Source organism: Budorcas taxicolor, chromosome 2, assembly GCF_023091745.1.
Source record: "Budorcas taxicolor isolate Tak-1 chromosome 2, Takin1.1, whole genome shotgun sequence".
In the NCBI taxonomy this organism is placed as follows: Eukaryota; Metazoa; Chordata; class Mammalia; order Artiodactyla; family Bovidae; genus Budorcas; species Budorcas taxicolor.
Window position 1 is genome coordinate 141,069,242 of NC_068911.1, and position 15,621 is coordinate 141,084,862.

The window sequence follows — 15,621 nt, forward strand, 5'->3', positions numbered from 1 at the left end:
TGCCTTTTAGATGACAGATTCATTTTGAAGCAAATGCCTCGTCTGGAAGTCCAGTCTTTCCTTGACTTCGCACCACACTACTTCAATTACATTACAAATGCCGTTCAGCAAAAGGTAGAAACCTAAACCCTGATCTGTAACTAGAGTTTACTGGTCCATTTCACCTCCTGAAAGTCCTAAGGGCAGTTTTCTCTATGGTAATAAGTGAACAGAATCGTGCTTTTGAGGTGTGGTGGAAAGCAGGGATTTCAAACTTTTCTCTGCGTGTGTGTGTGTGTATGTGTGTGTATGTGTGTGTGTGTGTGTGTGTGTATGTGTGTGTGTGTGTGTGTATGTGTAGTTTGCCCACTTGTCATTAAACAGAGACCCTTCCAGTGAGAATATGAAGGAGTCATGTAGATTTTTTTTTCCATTTATTGGTTTGTTGCCTTTTATTGGAAAAATTATGTCATAATAAAATTTGTGAATTTTAGAAATTGTGAAGGATTATCCCTTGGGAGTATATTAAAGATCTAATAATTTTATTGGCGTTGCTGCTTTACTTGCTTCATAGATTCAGAATCTCTTTTAAGGTCTCCTGACCCATATTAATAGAAAATCATGTCTGGATAATACATGAATAATTCAGATATTGATATTATAAATAATCCTTTCTTAAAATATAGTTGACTTACACTATTGTATTAGTTTCAGGTATACAGAATAATGATTTAGTATTTGCAGATTATACTTCATTATGATTTATTGTATGATAATGGCTATAATTCCCTATGTGTTAATATATGACATATCCTTATTGCTTTTCTGTTTGTTACAGAGTAGTTTGTTCTTCTCCTAGAAAAAATTTGTCCCTCCCCCATTCCTTCTCTGCATTGGCAGCCACAAGCTTGTTTTATATTTCTTAAGTCTGTTTCTATTTTGCATGTACATTCATTTGTATCTATTTACTTTTGCTGAATTAGAGGCCTACTGCATTGGCCAAGATTCTTGGCGTTTACAGAATTGGTTATAAGAATTCTCAGAACAACACTGAGAAGAAACTAGATCTCCTTGTCATGGAAAATCTTTTCTATGGGAGAAAGATGGCACAGGTAAAGATAATGAACCACGCAAACTATTTAGCTGCTGGATCCCTTCATTCTTCTGGTTCCTGAACATGATGATTAGAGAATAACATGGTATTTGATAGTAAATATTAAACTTTGGTTACTAGGTCAGCTTTAACTTTCGAGTTACTGAAAGAATAAAGAGGAATGTTGTGGTCTGGTCCTAAAATTTAACATAACCAATATCCTAGAAACACAGAATTATAGAGTAAGAAGGCAGATCCAATGGGTCTGGCCATTTTAAAGATGAAGAAACTGAGGCTCAGAGGAATTGAGGGCTTTATCAAGGTCTCACTGCTCTTCCTAGAATTCAAGTTGGTCTAGATTCTAGAACAGTGCTCTTCAATGTGCTGGTCTTTGAACTGTTTCCAGTCTGGAGCTAGGAGCTTGTACGAGAATATAATTTTTTTTTTTTTAGAATGTAATTTAATGTACTGCTTTCTTCATTGAGAAAGTCTTGCTATAGCAAAAGCAGCTGCTGAACTAAACTGTAGGTTTAATGATGTAATCAGTTTACATTCTGGCACCAGCTTCTCCTTCATCTTGAGTCAGGAACAACTGACTAGCAGTGGTCTGTAGAATACGCCTCAGGTTCCACCTGTCTAGTTCCCAAGTCCCCTGACTAGCATTGCTTCTTCTACTGTCTAGAAATTCCTAGAAGTACGCTATTGCTTCTGCATTGTCCTTTATAATTGCACAGTTTTGATATCAAAACTTGAAATTTCCTATGACTGTTTACATCTGTTTTTCAAACTGCTTTATGATTCAGCAGTATATTTTTGGAGTTACTTGTTAATGTTTCTTATAGTTGATTAAATGGGTCAGTATATTTCTGACATATTTGAATATTTGGGTACCTAGTTATTAGTTTCATATGATACAATTATATCACCATGTGCTTTTTGTATTATACAATTACAATGTATGCATTCAATGACTTACATAAGTTATAAATTTTAAAGTTAAATATTAAAGTGTTTATAAGGATAAGGGCTACAAGGAAGCTTTCTGCCTTTTAAATTTAATTATATTAATTAACCATTTGTAGCAACTCACATAAATGACAGAGAATTTTCTTTCTGCTAGGTTTTTGACTTGAAGGGTTCACTTAGGAATCGAAATGTAAAAACCGATACCGGGAAAGAGAGCTGTGATGTTGTTCTTCTGGATGAAAATCTCTTAAAGATGGTTCGAGACAACCCTCTGTATATCCGTTCTCATTCCAAAGCTGTGCTGAGAGCCTCGATCCGGAGCGACTCCCACTTCCTTTCTAGCCACCTCATTATAGACTATTCTTTGTTAGTTGGGCGAGACGATACCAGCAATGAGCTAGTAGTTGGAATTATAGGTAGGTCAATGAGCATGTCTTATGTGCAGTTCATGATTGAAGCCAGAGTAGTCTTTGAAGACTATACAGAACCTGGTATAGTAATAGCTTGTTGAATGTTTTCACAAACTCATTTGAAATTTTAAAAATAGTTTTTCTGTTCTAGTACTTTTATTCATATTTCTCATTTCCATTTTCATTATCAAAAATATATGTATTCAGGAATTTACTTAAGATGAAGGCCTGTGAGGTTGTTATGAGGTTTGGAAGAATTAATATGGTAAAAAAACCCCTTAGGACAGCCCTTGGCGTATTGTCTGCACCTACAGTATTGCCAGCACTCAATGTTAACTAATGTAGAAGTAATAGCCGTGGTAATTGTGATTGTTATCTGCTTATATTTATTGAGAGCTTTCACTGCTAATCTCACCCCCTGCAACAGATTATATCCGAACATTTACCTGGGACAAAAAGCTTGAGATGGTTGTGAAATCAACAGGAATTTTAGGAGGACAAGGTGAGCAGAATTTTTGTACTGTTTACTCTTTAAACTGTTCTCATTATCTTCCTCATCAGTTAACATATAACAAATGGATACTTCAGAAAAAATTATAAAACATAACTGGTTATCTTTGACTTTATCATCATTTCCAAAATGATCAAATAATAAAAGGAATTGTTTAAATGGGGAAGTATGGGATTTAAATATGTGTTAAGATGCGGTATCTGCTGCATGCTGAGTTATGTCTGACTTTTTGTGATCTCCTGGACTATAGCCTGCCAGGCTCCTCTGTCCATGGAATTCTCCAGGCAAGAATACTGGAGTTGTCATTTCCTACTCCAGGGGATCTTCCCGACCCAGGGATCGAATCCACCTCTCTTGTGCCTCCTGCTTTGGCAGGTGGACTCTTTACCACTGCATCATCTGGGAAATTCTGTTAAGAAACCAGAGGTTCTCAAAATGAAATGTTAAAGGAAAGAAAGGCCAGAGTTCCTGAACAGGAGGTTGTCCTGATTTAACGCTTGAAGTCCTTTAAGTTCTCTTAGCACTGAGAGCACCAGGTTGCTTTCAGACATCTCTCATTTCTAGGCAAGAGCATCTTTTAAAATAAAAAAGTCCTACCAGGAAGGACCTGTCCCTTGTCATGTCGCACAGTGAGCACCCTTCCTTTTTTCTGAGCCCGTCATAGTGTGTGTGTTTACAGGACATGGCATTTTATGTTCGTTTACATGAAAGAACATAGCTGTCGAAGTCAGTGGTCTGGTCAGTTATGTAACAGCTTCCTTTTTTTCTCTTTACCCTTTTGTAATCCTAGGTAAAATGCCGACTGTGGTCTCTCCAGAGTTGTACAGGACTAGATTCTGTGAAGCCATGGACAAATATTTCCTGATGGTGCCAGACCACTGGACAGGCTTGGGTCTGAACTGCTGAAATGAAGCACATACTCTGAAATGGACCAGGAAGAAAAGGGGGCTTGGAACCAAAGGACCACAAGTCAGCTACATGTTCTGTTTCTTTGTCACATTCACCACAGTGTGCAGAGGCCTTTCAGTTCTGAGGTTGGGTAGGCCATCTGTAGCTGAAGTGTTGAAACTCCATGGATTTGCACTTTGGTTTTTGATGCCTACAAGTTAGCTAACCGTGGGCTGGGAAATTGCACAAGTATTTTGTTCACATAAGCTGAAATCTAGATTCATTTCAAAGGTCTGAGAACAGATGTATGGTTGGAGATGAGATTGGTTGAACAATGGGTTGTCATGTTTGCTGACAATCCCCTTAAGCAAACAGTGTCTCATAGATTGTGACTCTCCTGGCCTCACATTGGATACATTCTTTATCTGGAAAGGATTGGTAGAGCTGGTGAATTTTTCTTGTGCTTCTTATGTAACAATTTAATGTTTGCCGGTTATCAGAATTTCTGAAACTTTAAAACAATTCTGAATTATTCTATCAAGGGCCCGTTAAAGAGATGGATGCAAGCTGTTCTTGTTCTGCTGAGGAATTTGACTTAAATTGGGAATCCTGTCCTGTTCTGTATCTTGCCCTGTTTTCAAGTATGTTTGATATTTTTCAAGTTCTATCACTTCTTGTCTGTGGGTGACAGGAGGCCACAGCCATTAACTTCAGGCCTTTTTCTGGAGCTGTTTTTTAAGCCTGTTTACAACTTTTGTGCAAGTAATACGCAGAACTGCACTTGTCTGCACATGCTCATAGTTTAGGTTTTTCTCCTGCCTTCAGGGAGATATTACTAAATGAGTCTAAAATGACTAAATCCCCAAAGGGATAGTTATTAATGGAAGATTATTCTTAATCTAAAAAGAAAAATTAGGCCTGACCCAAGAAATTGGGTGAGGGGAACACTCGCCTGTTCTTTGTAGAGGTAAAGGACCTGTAGTGTATTACAGTATACTATAGGTATAACTAGTGATTTATGTAGCATCTATAAAATTATGATGTTTCCCATATGGACAGCCTTGTCCTCTAACTTTCTGTATGAATTTCTAGGCCAATTCTGACTGTTGAGAAATGTAAAGAAATTAGGTATTCTTAGTAAGAAACTCCTTGTTTAATAGTTTTTGTTTGTCTAAAAAGTGATCAGAAGTATTAAACTATGGCTAACAACACAACCCCAGATACTTTCTCTCGGCTTCTTCCCATAATAAGGCCAATTTGGGGATTTATAACATTTTAAGGTTTCCACTCCTTCAGGCTTCCCATAGTAGCATGTTTCTTTTGCAGCTTCCACATAATAAGAAAAAATCTGGATACATTCCAGTTACAGAGACTTAAGTTTATGAAATAGGAACATTTTGGAAAGTTTACTTGAGAAAATGAAAGCATTAGTTCGGTGTTTGGTGCTTAGTAGAGACATGGTTTGCACTAGAAACAAGCTGACCAAGGACCTCTGACTGATCTGATGACAAGCTTTTTTTTTTTTAAACATATGGTGTGCCTTTTGAACAATACAAAGCCCTGATGTTGGTTTTGATGTCAAAGACCAGTTGAGGACTGGAAGATGTGGAGATATTCACTCCTCTCATGTCCAGGAACAATGGATACTGCATCTCATTTCCAGTGTAAACATGTCTTGCGGTCTCTGTTTATTTTTTTGTGTCAGGATACTTAGGGTTGTTTACCCTATCCATTGCTCACACCTCTAGTCATGAACACTTCCAGGAGCAGGTGTCTTCCCCCAGATGCAATCAGATTGTTTCTCTGTTTTGGTCTCAATACCATATATACAGCTTGAATGCTCCATTGGAATAGGTCTTGACAATAATGTGTCTTCTTGATTTTGGTTTCCTTGCCCATGACTTGAAGAACCAATTATTATTATTATTTTTTTAAGTACTGCTGTTGCTTAGGTATTTTTGTGGCTAAAAAATTCCAATGTAATGTAATCTGAAGCAATACTTGTTTCCTTGCAAGGGTGATCTGTCCATTTAAAACTGTCTTAATGAAGGGAAAATATAAAACTTAATTTGTCATGAGTGGTATAACTGTATACCTGGCCGCCTGCTGCTCTTATTTAGGCCACTACCAGATATATAAGGCTTTTCAAATACTGTATACTCAGTGTTAGGCTCTGAGTGACTGTTTACCTCTGTTGAATTCCCCACTGAGGCCTGGAGAACCTTGATGCTGAAAAATTAAGAATGAGGAAGGAATCTTAATACTTTCCTCTGTAGCATAAAAAACACATTCTGAAAATAATTGATAGTAGCACAAGAAAGCTATGTAAACATGTTGCATTGTATGAAAATCTTATCTACAGATATAAACTGTTTTAATGCCATCAGAACTAAAAATATAAAGGATTTCCTTTTCCTTTTTTTCTTTTTTACCCAAGCCTGAGAAAAACAAGAGGAATAAACTGTTGCAAGCCCTTTTGTAGTCTATTGAATGTTTTAAATTTATAGATACTCAAATTTTCATACAGAATGTTCTACTTATAATTGTTCCCTTGATTCAGCAAGTGAGTGGTTTTCTAGCTTTGGCTTTTATTTGGGATTGTAAATAGTAGGTTGTATTGGTTTTTGTGGCATTAGTTTCTCCTTGGCTTTTTACCCATTAATGGTGGACTTATATAAAACTGCTGAGGAAAGTTATCTACCTACAGAAAGTTTGCTTTAGCTAGCAGAGTACAAACCCTTGTGAATGAGCCTGGTGATAAAACAGACTAGGCCATTCATTATTCCTCAAGTGTTAACATACTGACTTAAGCAGTATTCAAACCATCTAGTGCAATGCCTTTTTTGTTTGTTTTTGTAACACGGGTGCAGTTGTATTATAGAAAAATAAAAATTACAATCATGAGCAGTTTTATTAATGCTGCTGTGCTGGTTTTGTAAAAAAAATGTACATTATGTCTTTGACAGGTTTAATTTTAATGAGAAATGACATTGTAAATCAGAATAGCCTCTTTTAATTTAATATGAAAAATCCAGTTAACAATATTGAAAATACTTAGTGTATTATATTGTATATATTTCTCTACTTTGGTTCCGGCTGTTTTATATGATTGACATGTTATTTAAGAGATAAAACTGCCTTGACCTTTTGGAAACTTAACACTGTAAAAAGAGGACTTACAATAAACTGAGAATCAATTTCACTTTGTTTTGAATCTGCTTGAGAAAATTAACAAAAGGAGATGGGAGTTGGTGCCTAAGCCTAGCCCGGGCCCAGCTGTGTTGCCCTCTGTTCATTCTGTCCTCCTTCTATTGGGAGAATCAAAGCCTTTCTCTAATAAGTAACCCTTCTCTATAGATCTAAGAAAGGCGGGTGCTAAATCCTTGGGTTCACATCACCCAGTAGGAGCCTGGCCTTTTCTGTTCATCTCCTTTTCCTCAGTTCTTCTGTGTTTCGTTAGGGCGCTCAAGAAAGTTCAGCCCTTGCCCAGCGGGGAACGGCTGAGTCCACCTCCAGGACAGGCTCTATTATTAGTTGCTCCCACTCTTCACAGCGTCCCTGAAGAGGATACAACAAACTGCATCCTGCAGCTGTAAGCACGGCAACTCCCACCCACCACGGCTGGGACTCACGTCACAACAGTGAGAGCCCCTGGACAGAGTAGGTGGCTCCTGCCCCCAGGGATGCCCGGGCGGCCTGCGCCAGCTTCCCCAAACCCCCAACTGTGGCAGGAAAACCGTTTGTTTCATTGGATTTTTTTTCCCATTGTTTTTCTATTCTCTATTTTGTTTATCTCTGCTCTAATCTTTATTATTTCATTCCATCTGCTCACTTTGCATTTTGTTTGTTCTCCTTTTTCAGATTCCTTAAGGTATAAAGTTAGGTTATTGATTTGAGATCTTTTTTAATGAGCATATTTATACATCTTTGAACTTCCCTCTCAATTCTTCTTTCACCACCTCCTGTAAATTTGATACGTTGTGTTTACATTTTCACTTATCTCGAGGTTTTTTTTAATCTCTTGTGATTTCTTCTTTGATCTTTCAGTTGTTCAATATTTTGTTTAATTTTTACATTTTTGTGACATTTCCAGTTTTCCTACTGTTACTGATCTGTCATTTCATTCCATTGTGGTTGGTAAAGATACTTGGCATGATTTCATTCTTGTTAACAATTTATGCCTCCTCCCCCCAAATTTTTGTTCTAGAGCATGCATTCTGATGTCTTAGGCCAAAGCAAAAGAGAAGAAAGGTGAGGCAGAGATCTAAGTGTTTTTGAAACTGATAGACATGAGTAAAATACATGAGGAAATCACAAGTTGCTGATCTAGGAATTTTTTCTGATGTCTTCACCTATTGAAAGTTTAGTTTTTTTTAATTAAAAATTTTTTTAAGTTTATATCTTTTCCTGACTTGTTAAATTGAAAATAAAATCTGTGAAAACATCATTTTACTGTAGTCAGTGTCCTTTAACGCATCTTTGGAGTCAGTTTCTTGAATTTGGCCGTGATTGGTGGTGGTTTACTGATTATTACTTTAACATTTTTCAAATTTGCCACATTATGTGTGGCAGAGTGGAAAACTTTTTTAATTGTATAAATTCTCACCTTTAGGACATTGTTTGCGCTTATGTGGCGTTTAGCATGGTGCCGTGAAAACTGCCCTCCCTCATATCCTTGGTGGAAGAAGATATTTTCAGGGAGATTGCTATTGTCAAGAATGAACCAAAATGAGGTTGCAGTGGTGAGCAGTGACCAGTAGAGGGCTCTGAAGTACTTGATCCTAAAATTTCCAAATCTACTAGGAGAGCAGTTTGAAGCCCTTAGAGGGACCAGTGGGACTAGGGGAACCCAAGTCCCCCAAATCTCTGCCAGAGTCTTAAGTGTCTTCTAAGTTATTCTTTTACAAGAGTGTGTACATCTCAGAATATATAGTTTTCATTTGGAGGTTTAAGATAGAAATAGCAGTATTTTTTAATGAGTGTAACTCTTGTTTACAAATGAGGATAACACTAAAAGCTTTTCATTTGAAAGAGCACATGCTTGATGCATTTTCTGTTCATAACATCACTGAAATAGTAGTGTCAAGGCTGTACAAATAAGTGACTGTCAGAAAAGGGACATTAGGAAAAACTGGAGAACTCTCAATAAAGCATGGACTTGAATTAATAATGATGTCTCTACATTGTTTTATTGTGACAGTTGCACTTTAATAAATGTAAGATATCAGTCGCAGGAGAAACGGTGCGGGACATCTGGAGACCGTCTATACTGGCTTTGTTATTCCGACAAACAAAACAACAAAAACAAGTGAGTTGTTATACAGTGGATAGGAATAGGCCTACTTTAGAGGTGTTGGTTTTAGTGAGATTAAGTTAGAGGGTCTTTTTTGTCCTTACTAGCCTGTTGAAATATTTTTTCTTTCCCTGTTTCGAAAACCAGCTGCTCTAGATGAAGTAGCTAAGGCAGTGAAATGAAGATACCAGTTGGGTTCTACAGACGTGGATATGGATGGTCAGCTGCAAAGGACTGGAGCAACTGTGGCTTTTGGTATCTGTGGTTGGCCTGGAACCATTTCCTCAAAGATAATGAGGGACAGCTGGACGGCTGTGTCCCTGTCCTTGGTAGTCTTCGTGTATCAGTATCCTGAGGGATACCCATCCCCCACAGATCTCTGGGTCTCTCTCTCTCTCTCTCTGCAGCTCCCTCCTTTCCAGTATTCTGACCTCAGAACTGAGGGTCTTGGTCTCCTGGGATTCTCAGCTATCTCCTTACCCCAAGGGACAGATCAGGGTCCTTCCAGACGTAACTGAAGACACTCAGGACTTGTTTCCTCTCCAGGATTCCTGTCCTTGATTGGCTGATATCTACCCCTGTCTTGAAAATTGCTGTTTTATATATTTTGCCTGGTTTTCTTGATTGTTTCAGACAGGAGGGTGATTCTGGTCCCTATTATCTCACCTTGGCCAGAAGCAGAAGGCCAAGTCAGATGATATTTCATAGAGTATATCTGAACGCCGTGTCGGATTATTGTTACAGTGTTTTCTCCGTCTAGGGGCTGCTGCTGTGCATGCTCAGTTGTGTCCCACTCTTTGGACTATAGCCTGCCAGTTCCTCTGTTCATGGGGGTTTGGGGGCCGCAATACTGGAGTGGATTGCTATTTCCTCCTCCAAGGGATCTTTCTATTTGTAACTGTTATAAAAATGATTTTTAAAAAGATTTAGTCTCCTAGTTGAAATCCTGTTATCTGAAACAGTGAGAATAGATGATAGTGTACCAGGAAGAGAATTTTTTAATTAGTTCAGTATGCAAAAATATGCCTTGAACTACCTCCAGCTGGGTGTGACCCTATCCACAGATACACATTATATCCTGGATAGGGCGTACTCTGGGGAGGTATAAACCCTAAACCAGACTCCTGATGGTGCCCCCATCTTTGCCTTTTAGCTTCTCATCCTGAAAGTACTGTTGAACACCAAGATTATTCAAGAATGGTAGGATATAATTAATCACTCTTTTGTGTATTGGTAGCAGAACTTGGCGGAGAAGGCAATGGCATCCCACTCCAATACTCTTGGCTGGAAACTCCCATGGACGGAGGAGCCTGGTAGGCTGCAGTCCATGGGGTTGCTGAGTCAGACACGACTGAGCGACTTCACTTTCACTTTTCATTTTCATCCATTGGAGAAGGAAATGGCAGCCCACTCCAGTGTTCTTGCCTGGAGAATCCCAGGGATGGCGGAGCCCAATGGGCTACCGTCTGTGGGGTCATACAGAGTTGGACATGACTGAAGTGACTTAGCAGCAGCAGCAGCAGAACTTGGTAGGTGCTTCTAGATTTTTCCACATAGAATTTGATGGCCATTTCTGCCACTAACTTGACGCTTTATCAGGAAAAATCCATCTATCTGGCAGCTCCATTCCCCTGCACTCTGACGGTCACCATTCTCTCCAGTAACAGCACTTGAAGGGCCAAATGGCAGCACGGTATCACTAAAGAACTTACTGTTAAGAGTGGTGCAGCTCAAGTTACTGCCAAAAGTGCACACCTCTAGACTCCTTCTAGAAATGATTCTTTAAGTCACATCTCTTTTGACTGGTCTCATCTCTCTTGCACAGGGTTCCTGGTGTTTCTTAACCTGTGGTCATCTCTAAATGCCCAGAGGTGGAAATTACAAGGATTATCCTTACTTCCAGAGGACTGCTTTTTCCTTCCGTCCACTGGGGGGTGTGTGCGTGCTCAGTCGTGTCCTGAAGCCCGCCAGGTTCCTCTGTTCAAGGAATCTTCCAGGCAAAAATACTGGAGTAGGTTGCCATTTCCTTCTCCAGGGGATCTTCCCAACACAGGGATCAAACCTGCATCGCCTGCATTGGCAGGTGGATTCTTTACCACGAGCACCTGGGAAGCCCTCTGTCCATTGGACGTGAATGTAATTATCGATGAGACGACCGAAAAATCCAAGCTCTTTGGTTATGATGGAAGGTAGACACTCGCTGCCTTCATCCAAGCTGGGAAGCTGTTGCTGGGAATGCTCAGGCTGGCTGCTACAGGAATGGGACTTCCGTCTGCTACTTTTCATCAGTGTGGTGTGTGCTATTCTCCATACTACAGCAGCAACACTTAATCATGTATCCTGGTGGTAATAAGCCACCAAATGAATAGAGGGTTTCCCTGGAATGAATCAACCTATGGTTATTTGCTTCACGTTATTTTGGTTTCCAAGTCTTATTTGATTTTGCAACATTTTCCCAAATTGCTCTGTGTGTATGTGGATATTCAGGTTCACTGGGAAAATTATCAACAGCTGGGTGATTCTAAAACACTTTCTCTTTTGTTTTTGCTTTTAACCAAGTTTAGTTAACCAGAGAAAACCTATATTGTTAGTCTCTTAAGTCATGTCTGACTCTTTGAAACCCTGTGGAGGTTTGAAACCCCTCCCAGGCTCCTCTCTCCCATGAGATTTTTCCTCCAGCCCAGTGTTTCTCATGATGTACTCTGCATAGAAGTTAAATAAGCAGGGTGACAATATACAGCCTTTTCCTATTTGGAACCAGTCTGTTGTTCCATGTCCAGTTCTACCTGTTGCTTCCTGACCTGCATATAGGTTTCTCAAGAGGCAGGTCAGGTGGTCTGGTATTCCCATCTCTTTCAGAATTTTCCACAGTTTATTGTGATCTACACAAAGGCTTTGGCGTAGTCAATAAAGCAGAAATAGACGTTTTTCTGGAACTCTTGCTTTTTCGATGATCCAGCGGATGTTGGCAATTTGATCTCTGGTTCCTCTGCCTTTTGTCAAACCAGCTTGAACATCTGGAAGTTCACGGTTCACGTATTGCTGAAGCCTGGCTTCGAGAATTTTCAGCATTACTTTACTAGCTAATTTGAAAATCTGCAAACTAAAAGTTGTTGTTCCAGAACAATATTTACATGTATATGAATGAAGAGTTTTATTGTTTTCAGGACAGCAATAAAATACCATTTTTAGAGTAAGGTGAACCCAGAATCCATGAAAATGTTAGATTTACAATTCATGTGACATTTCATGGCTCCTCAGAGTACTCAGTATTACTGTATCATCTGTTTACATTTATATAATATTTTAGGTCTATGTGTGAACTAGATGAATTCTTTTCTCAATTCGTCTGTATTCCTGTCAGCCTCATCCTGAAAGGAAGAGTGTCTTCTCCTCTCTAAGATAATCTCCTCTCTCCTCTTGTATTCTTTTCAAGTTAATTTTTACTGAAGACTAGTTGTGTTAGTTTCTACTGTACAGCGGAATGAATCAGTCATACATGCACACATGTTCCCTCCCTTTTGGACTTCCTTCCCATTCAGGTCACCACAGAGCATTAAGCAGAGTGCCCAGTGCTGTACAATATGTTCTCATTGGTCATCTGTTTTTATGGGTCAGCAGTATATATGTGTCAGTCCCAGTCTTCCAGTTCCTCTCACCCTCTCTCTTATTCTTGATCCTTTACTCTCCCATCTCCTGCTGAGTCTTTCTCCAAAAGTAGCCTTTATTTTTCCTGTACCTTTAACTACTTCTGCTGTATTTACTCTTTGCTTTCAGTATGCTGCTTTGTTGAAGTTCCAGTCACACAGTCTTCTCTCTCAACCCTCCCTAGTGCCGTGATCCTCTCCTTTTTCTTCCTTCTGTTACAGAATTTGAGAAGGCGCATGCTGCATTCATTGTTCCCTCATCCTCACCTCACCTCACGCTCTACAGTCTACTTTCTGTGCCCACTGATCGCTCCTTTGAAGGTTACTTTTCGATTTAGCATGCTTTTGAAATTAAATGGCGTAACTACATGTTGATTACTATTTAGAATTGAAAAGACATTTATTTTTTAATGAAATCCAGGCAATACCTTCACTCATTCAATCAACAAACATATCTGGAACTAGGTCTTGACTAGGTCCTGCTGCTGCAGAAGTGAAAGACATTACTCCCAGCCTCAGGGAGCTTACAGCTCAGTGGTGGCAATGGATTAGAAAACAACCATAATATGTGAATGTCTTGTCACTTGTGTTAGTCACTCAGTTGTGTCTGACTCTTTGCGATGCTATGGACTGTAGCCAACAGGCTTCTCTGTCCATAGGATTCTCCAGGCAAGAATACTGGAGTGGGTTGCCATGCCCTCCTCCAGGGGATCTTCCCAATCCAGGGATCCAACCCACCTCTCTTAGGTCTCCTGCACTGGCAGGCGGGTTCTTTACCACCAGTGCCACCTGGGAAGCCCAAGATAGGAAAAAAGACTGTTAAACATCCATTTTGTTGATGGAGGTAAACATTCTCTGATTGAATATGTTTATTCAGTTAGCAGCATGACCAATTTGGTGATTGGAAGAATGTGGTTTAAGTGAATTTAGAAAGATTTGTTTTTCACTTTTTAAATTGAGAATTAGTTACAAAATTGTTTTATTCATTTTTAAGATGTAATCTTGAGGCAGTCTTCTTTGTAAAGTGATATATCCCTGCTGTGATAATCAAGAGAGTTTAAATAAAGCACCTAATTTTAAAGCATTTCTCATTTAACGTGCTGAATAGCTGAGGGAGGGAGTTTCTCTAAGTTAAGACAGAAGGAGAACTCAAAACTCCTGTGAGACAGTTAGATGAAATCCCACCTAAAAACAAATTATTAATAGTTTGAAACTTCCCTAGGAAGTTTCTTGCTAGGCTTCCCTTGTGGCTCAGCGTAAAGAATCTGCCTGCAATTTGGAGACCTGGGTTCGATCCCTGGGTTGGGAAGATTCCCCTGGAAAAGGGAAAGGTTACCCACTCCAGTACTCTGGCCTGGAGAATTCCATGGACTGTATAGTCCATGGGTTGCACAGAGTTGGACATTACCAGAGCAACTTTGACTTTCTTTCCCTAGGAAGGTAGAGACTTGTTACTTTTGTGTCCTCCATAACAATTCTTTGCATAACTTAACTATGAGACAAGGCCATGGCACTCTAGAGACAAACTGCTACTACTTTTAGCCATAGTTGAAGAAACTGAAGAAGTTTCTTGTCATGTGACTTGATTTTCATGACCCTTACTGATTGATCCAATCTTTTTCTATGCCCAAAGCAACTCTCCGAATAGGTGGGAAGCAGAGCCCACCAGCCAATGAGGTGATCTGGTTCGAATACTCAGTCCAATAGGACTCAGCTCCATGTTGCTGCTGCTGTTAAGTCGCTTTAGTCGTGTCTGACTCTGTGTGACACCATAGATGGCAGCCCACCAGGCTCCCCTGTCCCTGGGATTCTCCAGGCAAGAATACTGGAGTGGGTTGCCATTTCCTTCTCCAGTGCATGAAAGTGAAAAGTGAAAGTGAAGTTGCTCAGTCGTGTCCGACTCTTAGCGACCCCATGGACTACAGCCCACCAGGCTCCTCCATCCATGGGATTTGGATGGTGCCAAATGTGTGTGTGCATGTGCACGCACTGAGACAACAGAGGGAGAAACTGAGAGGGAAGCTGAGTCCTGAGCATGGTTTAGAAGCTAGGACTGTGTGTGTGTGTGTGTGTGCATGGTTTAGAAGCCAGGACTCTGTGTGTGTGTGTGTGTGTGTGCATGGTTTAGAAGCTAGGACTGTGTGTGTGTGTATGTGTGTGTTTTCCAGCTCTCCATGAAGCCAGGACTCTGTGTGTGTGTGTGTGTGTGTGTGTGTGTGTGTGTGTGTTTTCCAGCTCTCCGTGAAGCCTGATAGTGTTTAGGGCTTTTTCGCTCCACATATATAACAAAAGTGACCTGGAGGTAGCCCACTCCATACAGAGCCTGGGAGAGTCTTAACAGGATATTTAGGTGTTAATAATTCTAAAAAAGGAATTATTAATGTCCCATTGCCATATCACACATTGTAGCAGCATGCCAAATTCACCATGTTGTTTAATGTTTTTCAGTCAGTAATGGTTGCATTTTTGCCAAAATAATACACCATTACCTGGTATTTCTTGAAATACTATGCTATTTAATGTAAATGAGCACTCTAAAAAAGTATTACAAAGAAAACCAACCAGGCAAGCTTGGGAAGAAATTTTATTATCTTTATTATTTTAGACAAGTTTTTACTTAAATCCAAACACCTGCCGTTGCACTTTAACATAGTTTGTACATACAAATAAAATTAGAACTGGCAAATATGTGATTTTCATCAGATAGGCTTTGTTCGATTGGAGACTAAATATTTTTGTAAAACTCGTCCTTGTTTGAAGTTGAAATTTCATGTCACCACAAGAACTGACCAGCAGAAACTCATTTACAATGACCCACGGGGTTTTAGCTATTA

At 39.5% G+C, this 15,621-nt stretch overlaps 1 protein-coding gene across 1 annotated transcript in view; it reads left to right on the top strand.

The window, feature by feature from the left end:
* The window catches only part of PIKFYVE (phosphoinositide kinase, FYVE-type zinc finger containing), a 74,118-nt gene extending 70,253 nt beyond the window's left edge, over window positions 1-3,865 (top strand). The window contains exons 38-42 of the mRNA XM_052663505.1: window positions 11-114; window positions 963-1,091; window positions 2,193-2,454; window positions 2,876-2,950; window positions 3,750-3,865. Of these exons, the coding sequence (XP_052519465.1) occupies window positions 11-114; window positions 963-1,091; window positions 2,193-2,454; window positions 2,876-2,950; window positions 3,750-3,865 (686 nt within the window). The remainder of the gene's footprint in view (window positions 1-10; window positions 115-962; window positions 1,092-2,192; window positions 2,455-2,875; window positions 2,951-3,749) is intronic.
* The last annotated feature ends 11,756 nt before the right edge of the window (window positions 3,866-15,621 follow it).